The sequence below is a fragment of the Equus asinus genome, chromosome 20 (genome assembly GCF_041296235.1).
Source record: "Equus asinus isolate D_3611 breed Donkey chromosome 20, EquAss-T2T_v2, whole genome shotgun sequence".
NCBI lineage: Eukaryota > Metazoa > Chordata > Mammalia > Perissodactyla > Equidae > Equus > Equus asinus.
In genome coordinates this window covers 88,998,721-89,013,511 of record NC_091809.1, presented here as the reverse complement: position 1 = coordinate 89,013,511, position 14,791 = coordinate 88,998,721, and the positions used below count along the sequence as shown (strand labels likewise).

The 14,791-nt window shown below is 37.6% G+C and overlaps 1 protein-coding gene across 1 annotated transcript; it reads left to right on the top strand.

The window, feature by feature from the left end:
- The first annotated feature begins 1,921 nt into the window (after positions 1-1,921).
- LOC106830187 (olfactory receptor 52P1-like) lies at positions 1,922-2,857 on the top strand. The gene has a single exon (XM_014839601.3). The coding sequence runs from the start codon at positions 1,922-1,924 to the stop codon at positions 2,855-2,857; it is 936 nt and encodes a 311-aa protein (XP_014695087.3).
- Positions 2,858-14,791: the final 11,934 nt, after the last annotated feature.

The following is a 14,791-nucleotide window of genomic DNA, read 5'->3' as shown; positions in this document are numbered from 1 at the left end:
AATATTCAGGTATTTTCCCTAGGTTGTGTGGTGGAAATGGTATCCTGTAACATTATTAATGAAACCAGCGATTCACATTGTTCTCAGAATATATTACCTGTTAATGTCATGTGTGTTCTCTACAGTGGGCTTCTAGTATAACTCAAGAACTCTTACCAATATGGGTAAATTAATGTCTCTGTTTTCATCTTAAGCTCTTAGTGTATTGTGTGTGATCTACAGATCCTCTTCAATAAACCCGACCTGGGATGCTGCTTCCTTCTATAAGAGCTAACTGTTCTCAGTGCCTGTGTAGATGTCAATGCAAAGTTACTTCTAAGTACACCCTATATGACTATTTTCCAAAGAAAAATTGTTCCCTCTAGTATGTTCTACAAAACACTGGTGACAGTGTTACCTTTATATATTCAGGCAAGATTCTTCTTCCTGTGTCATTGGTCCGGGCTGTTCCTCCCACATACATGTGTACATAGTCTAATAAAGATTAACTTCCTATTAGAAATCTAAGTTTAATACAGATTTCCTTCATTATGCAGACATATGTACACCTGTTTCTTATAGAAATCATTAATCATCCTCATGACTGCAATAACTCAGATAAATTTCTAAATATCATTTTAGATCATAATGTTAAGTTTCATAACATATGGAACCATGAGTAGAGGCTATAAGCACAAATTCAACGTACATGAAGTAAAAAGAAAAGAGGGAATGGGCAGCATGTGTGAGATGGAAGAAAGTAGGTACCATACAGGCAGGCATTAGTGAACAACTTCTCGATTTAAACACTCCTTGGAGTGTCTATGGAACTCTGGAAAGAGAGAGAAATTCTGCATAATTCATGATAGGAACTGAAGAATAAATGAGAACTTTTAGGTAGCCTGGTGGACTAATTTGAAGTAAATGCCCCATGTATAAAGGCAATTCAATCCACACATGAGGGCCAATTGTAGCGAAAGATGCATGTGTCATATAAAAACCTCAAAGGACTGTCCTTTAAGTGCATAAATGCTTAGCTTTAGAGATACTGGGATGCAGCAATATAATTGTGTCTTTATTTGGACAGTACACCCTTCATATTATGTCCAAAAAACAGAGGACCCCCACGGGGAGAAACAGAATCACGGGGAGAAACAGAATTATGACCAGACAGTGGATTCTTTTTTTTTTTTTTAAAGTAAGATTAGCCCTGAGTTAGCATTGGCCAGTCCTCCTCTTTTTGCTGAGGAAGATGCCCTGAGCTAACATCCGTGCCAATCTTCCTCTACTTTATATGTGGGACACCTGCCACTGCATTGTTTGCCAAGCAATGACATGTCTGTACCCGGGATCCAAACAGCGAATCCTGGGCCGCCGAAGCGGAACGTGCGCACTTAATCACTGTGCCACCCGATCGGCCTCCAGACAGTGGATTCTTGAAAGAAGGTTGACACATTAAAGCAAAGTAACTCAAAGGAAATTTTCCCCAACAGCTCAGCACTCCTGTAGCAAGGGTTAAGGGAGCATATTTCCTCTCTATTTAGGAAGTTTCACAATGAGAAGATCATTGTTCTCTTATCAAGTTCTTCCATCCTTTAATCAAGGATAAAATTATTTTCTCCTATTCTTAGAACGCCACAAAAATTTTTGGAAGTGTAGAATTGCTGAACTGGGAGAGGAAAGAGTAAAGCTCCACTACAACATCCCTTATGCAGAAAAGAAGACTAAGGTTTGAAAAGAAATGAGTGTGAAAACAATATAGGTGCTTAGAGATAGGCCTGAATCCAGTTTGCAGACTCCATGATCCCAAAGAGGTATTCTGTCTTTCTCTGAGCCCCAGCTCAGCATGTCATTAAAAGACAAACTAATAAAAACAATCCACAACCCATGTCTCATTGGCAGGTGTTTAAACTTTCTTTAACAACCACCAACGGTGTCTACTATGCTAATCTTCAACCATTCCAGCTTCACAACCTTCACTTTGGTGGGTATACCAGGCTTAGAGTCACAGCATTTGTGGTTATCTCTTTCCTTCTTCTCCATGTTTTTGGCTATCCTCATTTGCAATGGTGCTATCCTCTTCCTGGTGGCAACAGATCCCACACTCCATACACCAATGTATCTGCTCCTGGCCCTGCTTATGGTGGCTGACCTCATATCCACTCTGGCTCTGTTGCCCAAGCTCCTCTGTCTCTTCTGGTTCAATCACCGGGACATAACATCCAATGCCTGTTTCACCCAGATGTTTTTCATCCATGGAGCTTCTGTGGTACGATCAGCTCTACTTGTTGCAATGGGATTTGACCGCTTTGTGGCTGTGTGTGAGCCATTACGCTACAACACAATTCTGAGCCATTCCTTAGTTGGACGCTTGGGACTAGCAGCTCTAGCCAAGGGTGTGATTCTTATTCTGCCCATGCCTCTTCTACTTCAAAGGTTGACTTTCTGCCATGTAGTCATTCCTCACACCTACTGTGACCACATGGCTGTGGTGAAAATGGCCTGTGACCACACCAGGCCCAACCGTATCTATGGACTCTTTGTGATTTTGATTGTGGTGGGACTTGATATGCTGCTTATTGGTTTCTCCTATGGTCTCATTCTGCAGGCTGTGGTGCACCTCAACTCTCGAGATGCCACCTGCAAAGCACTCAGCACCTGCTCAGCCCATCTCTTTGTCATCCTTGTCACTTATGTGCCTGCACTCTTTTCATCTTTTACCCACCGTATTGGTCACAATTTCCCACCTCATGCCCACATTCTCCTTGCCAATCTCTACCTTCTCCTACCCTCAATGCTGAACCCTATCATCTATGGTATAAAGATGAAGGAAATGCGGGACAAGGTGGCCAAATATCTGTGCAGAGGAACTACATAGGCTGTGGGCCCTGGCAACATACCTGTAAGTAAAAGACCAATGAGGACAGCTGACAATGCCTTTACCCAACCATCCAAGATCCAGTTGTATTCCAAGATGAGCTGTAGAAAAAATAGACCATGGAGTAGCATTTTGTTTTGTTTTTTGGCTTACATGAAGGACCAATTTGTTTGTACTTTCATTGAGCTATGAACTGAAAAAAGGAGTGCTTAAGATATCTCTTTCTATGTCTGTTTAACAGGAGCATCTAATAGTATGGGTTTCCTGGTGATGATCACATATGTGTTCATGTTCATCAACTACCTGCAAAATTTCTCTGTAAATGATCCCAAATCATCTTTCCATGTCTTGGTGGAAAGTTTATGTTTGCTCCAGTTTTCTATTTCTCAAATTCTCTGTGTCTGTTTCTAAATAGTATCTTATTTCTGAAAGGGACCTGACATACTCATTATCTTTGGATACCATCTCAACATGTACTATCTCTTCAGGCAATTGCTCTTTTCATCTAGATGTTTTTAAATACAACGGTAAGGTTGCTGGGAAGATAGTGGTGTAGGAAGACTCTGAAATCACCCCCTCCCATGGACACAAAAAATACAAAAATTTTACAACTACCTTGGAACAATTACCATGGAGAGAGAACCAGAAACTGGATAAAAAGAACCCCCACAACAAAGGGCAGTGCTTACTGAGGTGGAAGAAGCAGAAATACCTTTATGGAGAGAAAATAGCCAATTCTAGCCACAATTCTAGCAGTGTTTCATGATCTGGAGCCATCTTAATGGATGAAGCTTTTCCCGGGGGAGTGAGGAACCTGAGTAGGAGGGCTTTTGCCACAATAAACACTTTTGAACTCAGTAAAACTTTCATGAGTGTCATAATATCTGTCTTTGCTGGCCATTGAAAACAGTGGGAAATATCCCCAGAAAAGCTCTCAAATATAAGAGAAAATAAAGCCTGCTTTTAAAGGATCCAAGCACAAATTCATTCATTCCAGAAAGCAATACAAAATCACCAGAAAGAAAGTTGCACAGTCCTTTGGTTAAAGAGACTCACTTGATAGACTCTAGGTGTATCTCAAGGAGGCAAGAGGTAGCTGGGATGACCTCCCCAGGGACTTAAACATTGGTGCCAGCCATTATTTCAACTTAGTACAGGTATGTTGACACAGACACTGGCAAACACCATTGGAGATCTTTGCCTAGCTTGTTAGCACAGGGTTTGCTCCACCCACCAGAACATCAATTTAACCTAGCACAGCTAGGCCAGGCAGCCCAACTTGAGGACTGGCCTCACCCACAAAGAAGCCCTTTGGATACTTGTGGACTCACATGTGGGGGTGTGTGCGACCTCTGCAGTGGGGTGAGTGTCTGCTTCAGCAGGGTAGGATGTGTGTACAGGGCAAGACTGTGTTGACAAGGTGTGTGGGTCTGCAGGCTGTGGGGCTTGTCAGCTGCAGAAAACTTGTGCTTCTCAATCAGCTGCATAGGGAATCCATTCCAGCTTCCAAACGTGAAACAATTGTGTGCTGTCACACTTGGGGCCAGTACGACCTAGCTGCACTGCTGAGAAAGCTGACAACAGCCTAACAGTCTGGAGGCCTACAGCAATTATGAGTCCCTGAGCCTAGAAACCAGCAACACTGGGGGCTTACTCACTTAGAAAAACTGCAGCAGGAACGTGCCATTGGACCTTGCAGTCAACTGTGCTGGGGCTTCCCATGCCTAATAAAGTGATTGAAGGAACCATAGAAGCTGCACACAGCTGAGCCTTACAACCAGCAGGCCAAGGGGACAGCCTAGCCTCCCTGTGCACCTGCAGTACAAGAAACTATAACATAAGGACACATGTGATCTGCAGAGGGGAGACTCCTGGAAATTTAGAACTTCTGATTAAAGAGAAGCACATTACTGGGACTCATAAGGCATCTCTTACATAAGCCCACTTCTCCAAGATTGGGAGACCTAGTTGACCTACCTAAGGCATAGATATAAGACAGAGAAGTAGGAAAAATGAGGAGACAAAGGAATATGTTCCAAATAAGGGAACAAGACAAATCCTGAGCAAAAGAAAAGAGCTAATAAAACAGAGATAAACACTCCAACTGGTAAAGAGTGCAAACTAATAGTCATAAGGATGCTCAGTGATCTTGAGAGTAAAATAGATGAACATAGTGAGAACTTCAACAAAGAATTGGAAAATATAAAAAAGAACCAATCAGAACTGAAGAATACAATGATGTAAATGAAAGATTCACTAGAGAGAATCAGCAGCAGAGTAGATGATATACAATCACAGATCAGCCAACTGGATGAAAGACTAGGGCAAATCACAAAAACTGAACAGAAAAAAGAATTAAAAAGAATGAGGAGAGTCTGAGGGACCTCTGGGAAAACATCAAGCATACCATAGATGTCCCATAAGGAGAAGGGAGAGACAAAGGGGAAGAGAATCTATTTGAAGAAGTAATAGCTAAAAACTTTCCTAACCTAATGAAAGAAACAGACATCTGGGTTCAGGAAGCACAGGGAGCATCAAACAAGATGAGCCCAACAAGGCCCACACCAAGACACATTAATTAAAATGTCAAGAATTAAAGATAAAAAGAGAACCCTAAAAGCTGCAGGAGAAATTCAGCAAGTTACATAAAAATAAACCCCATAAGGCAATCAGCTGACATCTTAGGAGAAACATATAGGCTAGAAGGGAGTGGCACTATATTTTTAAAGTCTTGAAAGGAACAAGACCTAAAGCCAAGAATACCATACCTGGCAAGGTGATAATTGAGAATGGAAGGACATATAGTTTTCCAGACAAGCAAAAACTAAAGGAGTTTATCACCAATAAACCAACCTTATAAGAAATTTAAAGGGATGTATCTAAGCAGAAAATAGAAGACAACAAATGTGAATAAGAAAATTGCCAAAGAAAAAAATCACTGAAAAAGCCAAATATACAGTAAAGGTAGAAGATCAATCACCTATGAAGCTAATATGAAGGTCAAAAGACAAGAGTATTAAATTGTTTATTTCCATAATAAGAGGTTAATGGATACACCAACAAAAAAAGAAATTAAGTATAATATCAAAAACACAAAAATTGAGAGGAAGGGAGTAAAAGAGCAGAGCTTTCAGAAACAGGTCAAACTTAAGAGACCATCAACTTAGTATAGATTGCTATTTACATATGTTCTTATATATGAACCTCATGATAATCACAAACCAGAAACCTATAATAAATACACAGAAAATTAAGAGAAAGGAACCCAGACATAATACTAAAGAATGCCATCAAACCACAAGGAAAGAGAGCAAGATAAGAAGAAAGGAACAGAGAAAAACTACTAAAACACTCAGAAAAAAGTATCAAAACAGCAAAAAATAAATACTTAATAGCTACTTTAAATATCAACATACTAAATGCTCCTATCAAAAGACAAAGACTGACTGAATGGATAAACAAACAAGACGCATATATACTCTGCATACAAAAGTCACACTCAGCCCTAAAGATACTCACAAACTGAAAGTGAGGGGATGTAAAAGGAAACTCCATGAAATGGCAAAAAAGAAAGCTAAAGTAGCAATACTTATATCAGACAAAATAGACTGAAAACAAAAACTGTAACAAGAGTCAAAGAACAGCACTACGTAATGATAAAGGGAACAATCCAACAAGAGGATATAACACTTGTAAATATCTATGCATCAAACATATGGGCACCTAAAGATATAAAGCAATTATTAACAGACATAAAAAGAGAAATCTTAGGGCCGACCTGGTGGCGCAGCAGTTAAGTTCGCAAGTTCCACTTTGGTGGCCTGGGGTTTGCTGGTTCGGGTCCCAGGTGCGGACATGGCACCATGTGGCAAGCCATGCTGTGGTAGGCGTCCTGCATATAGAGTGGAGGAACATGGGCATGGATGTTAGCTGAGGACCAGTCTTCCTCAGCAAAAAGAGGAGGATCAGCAGCAGTTAGCTCAGGGCTAATCTACCTCAAAAAAAAAAAAAAAAGAGAAATCGATAGTAACAAAATAGTAGGAGGGGACTTTAACACTCACATCAATGGAGAGATCATTCAAACAAAAGATTAATAAGAAAACATTGGACTTAAATGACAAATTAGACCAGATGGACTTAGCAGATATACACAGAACATTCCATCCAAAACCAGCAGAAAACATATTCCTTTCAAATGCACAGAGAACATTCTCCAGGATAGATCACATTTTAGGCCACAAAAAAAGTCTCAATAAATTTAAGAAGATTGAAATAATACCAAGCATCTTTTCTCACCACAATGGTAGGAAACTAGACATCAACTACAAGAAGAAAACAGGAAAAGTCACAAATATGTGGAGGTTAAACAAAATACGGGTGAACAATTATTGGGTTAATGAAAAAATCAAAGGAAAAATTTTTAAAAAAACACCAGGAGACAAATGAAAATATGACGTGAAAATTTACAGATATAGTGAAAGCAGTACTAAGAGGGAAGTTTTTAGCAATTCAGGCCTACCTCAAAAAAAAAAAAAGAAAAATATCAAATAAACAATCTAACAGTGCACCTAAAGGAACTAAAAAAAATGAATAACAAAGCCAAAACTCAGTAGAAGGGAAGAAATAATAAATATCAGAGTGGAAAAAATGAAATGGAGACTAAATGAACAATAAAAAAAAACAATGAAACTAAGAGCTGGTTCTTTGAAAAGATAAATAAAATTGATAAACTTTTATCTAGACTCACCAAGAAAAAAAGAGAGAAGCTCAAATATATAAAATCAGAAACGAAAGAAGAGAAATTACAATGGATACCTCAGAAATACAAAGGATTAGGAAAGAATACTACAGAAAAGTATATGCCAACAAATTGGATAATCTAGAAGATACACCTAAATTATTAGAATCATACAAGATTCCAAAACTGAATCAAGAAGAAATAGAGAATGTAAACAGACCAATCACCAGTGAAGAGATTGAAATAGTGGTTAAAAATCTCCCAAAAAATAAAAGTCCAAGACCAGATGGCTTCCCTGGTAAATTCTACTTAATGTTCAAAGAAGACTTAATACTTATCCTTGTCAAGCCCTTCCAAAAAGTTGAAAAGGAGGAGAAGCTTCCAAACTCATTCTTCAAGGCCAACATTATTCTGATATCAAAACCAGACAGGACAGCACAAAAAAGAAAATTATAGGCCAATATCACTGATGAACATCGATGCAAAAGTCCTCAGGAAAACACTAGCAAATATACAGCAATACATTAAAAAGACCATACACCATGAACAAGTGAAATTTATTCCAGGGAGGCAAGGATGGTTAAACATCCATAAATCGATCAACATGATACACCACATTAACAAAATGAAGAATAAAAATCACATGATCATCTCAATAAATAGATGTAGAGAAAGTATTTGACAATAGCATCCCTTTATGATAAAAACTGAATGAAATGTGTTTAGAAGGAAAGTAGCTTCACATGATAAAGGCCATATATGACAACCCACAGTTAAATTCATACTCAATGGAGAAAAACTGAAAGCTATCCCATTAAGAACAGGAACCAGACAAGAAAGCCAACTTTTGCCACTCTCATTTAACATGGTACTGGAAGTTCTAGTCAGAGCAATCAGGCATGAAAAAGAAATAAAAGAGATCCAAATTGTAAAATAAGAAGTGAAACATCAGTTTTTGCAGTTGGCATGATTTTATATATAGAAAATCCTGAAGAATCCACCAAAATGCTATTAGAAATAATAAATGTATACAATAAAGTTGGTGGATACAAAAGCAACATACAAAAATCAGTTATGTTTTTATACACTAACAACAAAGTAGCAGAAAAAGTAAGAATACAATTACAGTCAAAAGAATAACATATCAGAAATAAATTTAACCAAAGACATGAAAGAACTGTACATTCAAAACTATAAAACATTGTTGAAAGAAATTGAAGAAGACAGAAAGAAATAGAAATATTCCATGCTCTTGGATTGGAAAAATTAACGTAGTTAAAATGTTGATACTTCCTAAAGCAATCTACAGATTCCATACAGTTCCTATCAAAATTCCAATGAATTTTTTCATAGGAATAAAATAAAGAATCCTAAAATTTTTACGGAGCAAGAAAAGATCCTGAATTGCCAGAGGAATTCTGAGAAAGAAGAACAAAACGGGATGCGTCACATTCCCTGATTTCAAAATATACTGCAAAGCTATAGTAATCAAAACAGCATGGTACTGGCTGAAAAACAGACATGCAGATCAATGGAACAGAATTGAGAGCCCAAAAATAAACCCACACATCTATGGACAGCTAAATTTTGACAAGGGAGCCAAGAATACACAATGGAGAAAGGAATGTCTCTTCAATAAATGGTGTTGGGAAAACTGGACAGCCACATGCAAAAGAGTGAAAGTAGACCATTATCTTACACCATACACAAAAATTAATTCAAAATAGTTAAAATACTTGAATGTAAGACCTGAAACCATAAAAGTTCTAGAAGAAAACATAAACAGTATGCTCTTCGACATAGTCTTAGCAGCATGTTTTCAAGTACCATGCCTGACCAGGCAAGGGAAACAGAAGAAAAAAATAAACAAATGGTACTGTATCAAACTAAAAATCTTCTTCACAGCAAAGGAAACCATCGACAAAATGAAGAGACAACCTAACAATTTGGAGAAGATATTTGCAAACCCTATATCTGTTAAGGGGTTGACATTCAAAATATCTAAAGAGCTCATACATCTCAACAACAAAATAAACTAACAATACAGATAAGAATGGACAAAAGATCTGAACAGACAATTTTCCAAAGAAGATTTACAAATGGCCAACAGGCACACGAAAATATCTTCAACATCGCCAATTATTAGTGAAATGTAAATCAAAACTACAATGTGATATAACCTCATACCTGTCATAACGGCTATAATTAAGACAAGAAATATCAAGTGTTAGAGAGGATGTGGGGAAAAGGGAGTGCTCATACACTGCTGATGGGAATGCAAAATGCTGCAGACACTATGGAAAACAGTATGGAGATTACTCAAAAAATTAAGACTAGAACTACCATATGATCCAGCTATTCCATTGCTGTGTGTTTATTCACAAAACACGAAAACACAAAACATGACTGTGTAAAGATATATGCACCTTGTCTTCATCACAGCCTTATTCACAATCGTCAAGACTTGGAAACATGAATGGATAAAGGTGTGGTATATATGCACAATAGAATATTACTCAGCTTTAAAAAAGATGAAATCTTGCCATTTGTGACAACATGGATGGATCTTGAGAGTATTATGCTAAGTGAAATAAGTCAAATGGAGAAAGTCAAATACTGTATGATCTCACTCATAAATAGAAGATAAAAACAAAAACAATAACAAACAAGCACAGACACAAAGATTAGACTGGTGGTTACCAGAGGGAAAGGGGAAGGGAGGAGGGTAAAAGGGCAATAGGGTACATTTGTATGGTGATGGATACTAATCAGCCATTGGGTTATGAACATCATGTAGTCTACACAGAGGCTGAAATATAATGGTGTACAACTGAAATTTATATAATGTTACAAGCCAATGTTATCTCAATAAAAAATGAAAAAATAAAAATAAGTAAATTCAAAGGTAATGCAGGATGTTCACAATACCAATTAGATGATTTTGAAGATGTGGTTGCTTATGACAAACATCAAGAAACTTGAAGATGACATATAGACTCAGGACTCAGAGACTGTTGAGATACATGTTAAGGAAAGTTTCACTTTAAGGGAAAACATGTGTCCAGATGACTAGTTCAAAAGACTGCTGTGACCGGGAACTCCATCTTGAAAGAGCATTTATTAGCAGGAAGCCACCTGCTCCTGAAGTAGTATTCCGGGGTGACTCAGATCATACACAAAGACCAACTTACATGATGAAGCATTGCCTTGTTGAAATGTTTTAAATCATTGTAGTGAATGAAATTTCTATCTAGTCATTTAAGTACATACTTACCAATGGAAGAATTGTACAATGCAATAAGGTAAATACAAGATTGGATAGTTAGGCAGAAGTGTCCACATTTCTAACAAAAGTTAAACAAGATGAAACCGTAGAGTATAAGCATCATTGAAAAATAAGGTAGTCACAATTTTCAATGCAATTTAAGCAATTGTGATTATTGATTTTCAAGTCAGGAAAAACAATCCTAAATTTCTAAACTCTCCTTAAATATCTATTACTGTGCTTTAGATTCTTAAAAGGATAATGACACTGAAGATAAGAGTAGTGAAGGTACTCTTTATCCCTAGCCAGTATAAATCCTGGCCCCCTCTCTACTCTGGTGAGCTGAACAACCTATGAATCTTAAAACCACCTTTAATTCCTCTGACCTAGTGCAGAGAGGGCCCTCTGTACTAAATACTTCGTTAGTTTAGGTTTCACTTGATCCTGTCTGGCCTTCAGAATAGGAAGATACCTACAAAACAGAAAAAAAAAATCCACATTACTCAAATCAGAGATGAAAGAAATCATTCTCCCCAGCCTGTTTTGCTGTTAATTTCTCTTAGTAAAGAAATGTCCTAACTTACTCTCAACGATGAAAGTGTTTTTGTGGAGGGTATGTAAGAGGAAGTCTGGCCTTGGGAGAAGGAAAAGGGGTAGAGTAAGGTAATTAATCTATGACAGCCTCTTTGTGACATTTGTTCTCCATAAGCCAGATTTCCCATTGAAGTTTAAAGCACAGAAAGGGGATTTATGCTGAACACTGACTGTCAGCCACCATTGCGATCACCATGTCAGACTTCAGAGAGAAACTAAGACAATAAAGTACTGAATATTGTACTGTCAACAAAATATAATGTTGTTGATGGAGAAGTATAGCATTAAAACCTTGGATAAACAGGTGAGGATACTGGGTGGTAAGAAACCATAAGAAAAGTTCAGGGCAATAGCTAAGGTTTGGCTTGTTCTCTCCTAGAAAAGGGGTGAATGGAAGAGCCCTATCTTATTTTTCTCACATTCTATTAGTATCAGCAGAAATATTATCTCTTGAGGGGGTTCTGTGCCAGTTATTTTAGATATTTTTATGTACAATTTTTAATGGATACTTTCAGCTTTAACTCAAGTTATATAATAATATTCATTTTGCAGATAAAATTACAAAAGCTCGATTTCTTTGTAACCTTCACATAGTCACACAGGTAGTAAGTGGTTAAGCCTGAATTTAATCCTAATCTATCTGAGCATCTAATATCTCTCCACTCTATTATACACATGCTGCCTCTGTATAGACAGCCCAGAATGAAGAAGTTGTACAGCAAGACTAGGTGGAACATTTAGCAAGAATGGCTTTCATCATAAAAACATGGCAACTATTGTATGCCTACCTCATTTATAATACCAAAAATTCACTCAAGGCTTATCTAGATTGTAACATAAGCAGTTACCACTATTCGGAGAACTGAAAATATCTTCCATTTCTAATTATTCTGTTTTTTTTTATTGAGTTATTGATAGGTTACAATCTTGTGAAATTTCAATTGTACATTAATGTTTGTCAGTCATGTTGTAGGTGCACCACTTCACCCTTTGTGCCCACCCCCCACCCCACCTTTCTCCTGGTATCCACTAAACTGTTCTTGGTCCATTGTTTTAAATTCCTCATATGAGTGGAGTCATACACAGATTATCTTTCTCTTGCTGGCTTATTTCACTTAACATAATTCTCTCAAGGTCCATCCATGTTATTGCAAATGGAATGATTTTGTTCTGTTTTGCAGCTGAGTAGTATTCCATTGTATATATGTACCACATCTTCTTTATCCATTCGTCTGTTGATGGGCACTTAGGTTGCTTCCACGTCTTGGCTATTGTAAACAGTGCTGCAATAAACATTGGGGTGCATAGGACTTTTGGGATTGCTGACTTCAGGCTCTTTGGATAAATACCCAGTAGTGGGATGGCTGGATCGTATGGTAGTTCTATTTTTAGTTTTTTGAAGAATTTCCATACTGTTTTCCATAGTGGCTGCACCAGTTTGCATTCCCACCAGCAGTGTATGAGGGTTCCTTTTTCTCCGCAACCTCTCCAACATTTGTTGCTATTAGTTTTAGATATTTTTGTCATTCTAACGGGTGTAAGGTGATATCTTAGTGTAGTTTTGATTTGCATTTCCCTGATGATCAGTGATGATGAGCATCTTTTCATGTGCCTATTGGCCATCAGTATATCTTCTTTGGAGAAATGTCTGTTCATGTCTCCAGCCCATTTTTTGATTGGGTTGTTTGATGTTTGTGATTGAGTTGCGAGAGTTCTTTATATATTAAGGATATTAAGCCTTTGTCAGATATATGACTTGCAAATATTTTTTCCCAGTTAGTGGGTTGTTTTTTTGTTTCAATCCTGTTTTCATTTGCCTTGAAGAAGCTCTTTAATCTGATGAAGTCCCATTTGTTTATTCTTTCTATTGTTTCCCTTCTCTGAGAAGGCATGGTGTCTGAAAAGATCCTTTTAATACTGATGTCAAAGAGTGTACTGCCTACGTTTTCGTCCAGAAGGCTTATGGTTTCAGGTCTCACCTTTAGGTCTTTAATCCATTTTGAGTTTATTTTGGTGAATGGTGAAAAAGAAGGGTCAATTTTCATTCTTTTACATGTGGCTTTCCAGTTTTCCCAGCACCATTTGTTGAACAGACTTTCTTTTCTCCATTGTATGCCCTCAGCTCCTTTGTCAAAGATAAGCTGTCCATAGATGTATGGTTTTATTTCTGGGCTTTCAATTTTGTTCCATTGATCTGTGCACCTGTTTTTGTACCAGTACCATGCTGTTTTGATTACTGTAGCTTTGTAGTATGTTTTGAAGTCAGGGATTGTGATGCCTCCCGTTTTGTTCTTTTTTTCTCAGGATTGCTTTAGAAATTCGGGGTCTTTTGTTGCCCCATATGAATTTTAGGATTCTTTGTTCTATTTCTGTAAAGAATGTCATTGGGATTCTGATTGGGATTGCATTGAATCTGTAGATTGCTTTAGGTAGAATGGACATTTTAACTATGTTTATTCTTCCAATCCATGTACATGGAATGTCTTTCCATCTCCTTATGTCGTCATCCAATTCTCTCAGAAAGGCCTTGTAATTTTCATTATATAGGTCCTTCACTTCCTTAGTTAAATTTACGCCAAGGTATTTTATTCTTTTTGTTGCGATTGTGAATGGTATTGTATTCTTGAGTTCTTTTTCTGTTGGTTCATTACTGGAGTATAGAAATGCTACTGATTTATGCAAATTGGTTTTATACCCTGCAACTTTGCTGTAGTTGTTGATTACTTCTAACAGTTTTCCAATGGATTCTTTGGGGTTTTCTATAGATAAGATCATGTCGTCTGCAAACAGCGAGAATTTCACTTCCTCCCTCCCTATTTGGATTCCTTTTATTCCTTTTTCTTGCCTGATTGCTCTGGCCAGGACCTCCAGTACTATGTTAAATAAGAGTGGTGATAGAGGGCATCCTTGTCTTGTTTCTGTTTTCAGGGGGGTGGGGTTCAGTTTTTGCCCATTGATATGATGTTGGCTATGGGTTTGTCGTATATGGCCTTTATTATGTTGAGGTAGTTTCCTTCTATGCCCATTTTGTTCAGAGTTTTTATCATAAATGGCTGTTGGATCTTGTCAAATGCCTTCTCTGCATCTATTGAGATTATCATGTGGTTTTTATTCCTCAGTTTGTTGATGTGGTGTATCACATTGGTTGATTTGCGGATGTTGAACCATCCCTGTGTCCCTGGTATGAATCCCACCTGATCCTGATGTATGATTCTTTTGATGAATTGCTGAATTCTGGTTGCCAAAATTTTGTTTAGAATTTTTGCATCTATGTTCATCAGTGATATTGGCCTGTAGTTCTCTTTTTTCGTGGTGTCCTTGTCAGGTTTTGGTATCA

What these genes read in the sequence shown, in the direction of transcription:
- LOC106830187 (XM_014839601.3), top strand. Translation starts at nt 1,922, where the DNA reads ATGCTAATCTTCAACCATTCCAGCTTCACAACCTTCACTTTGGTGGGT.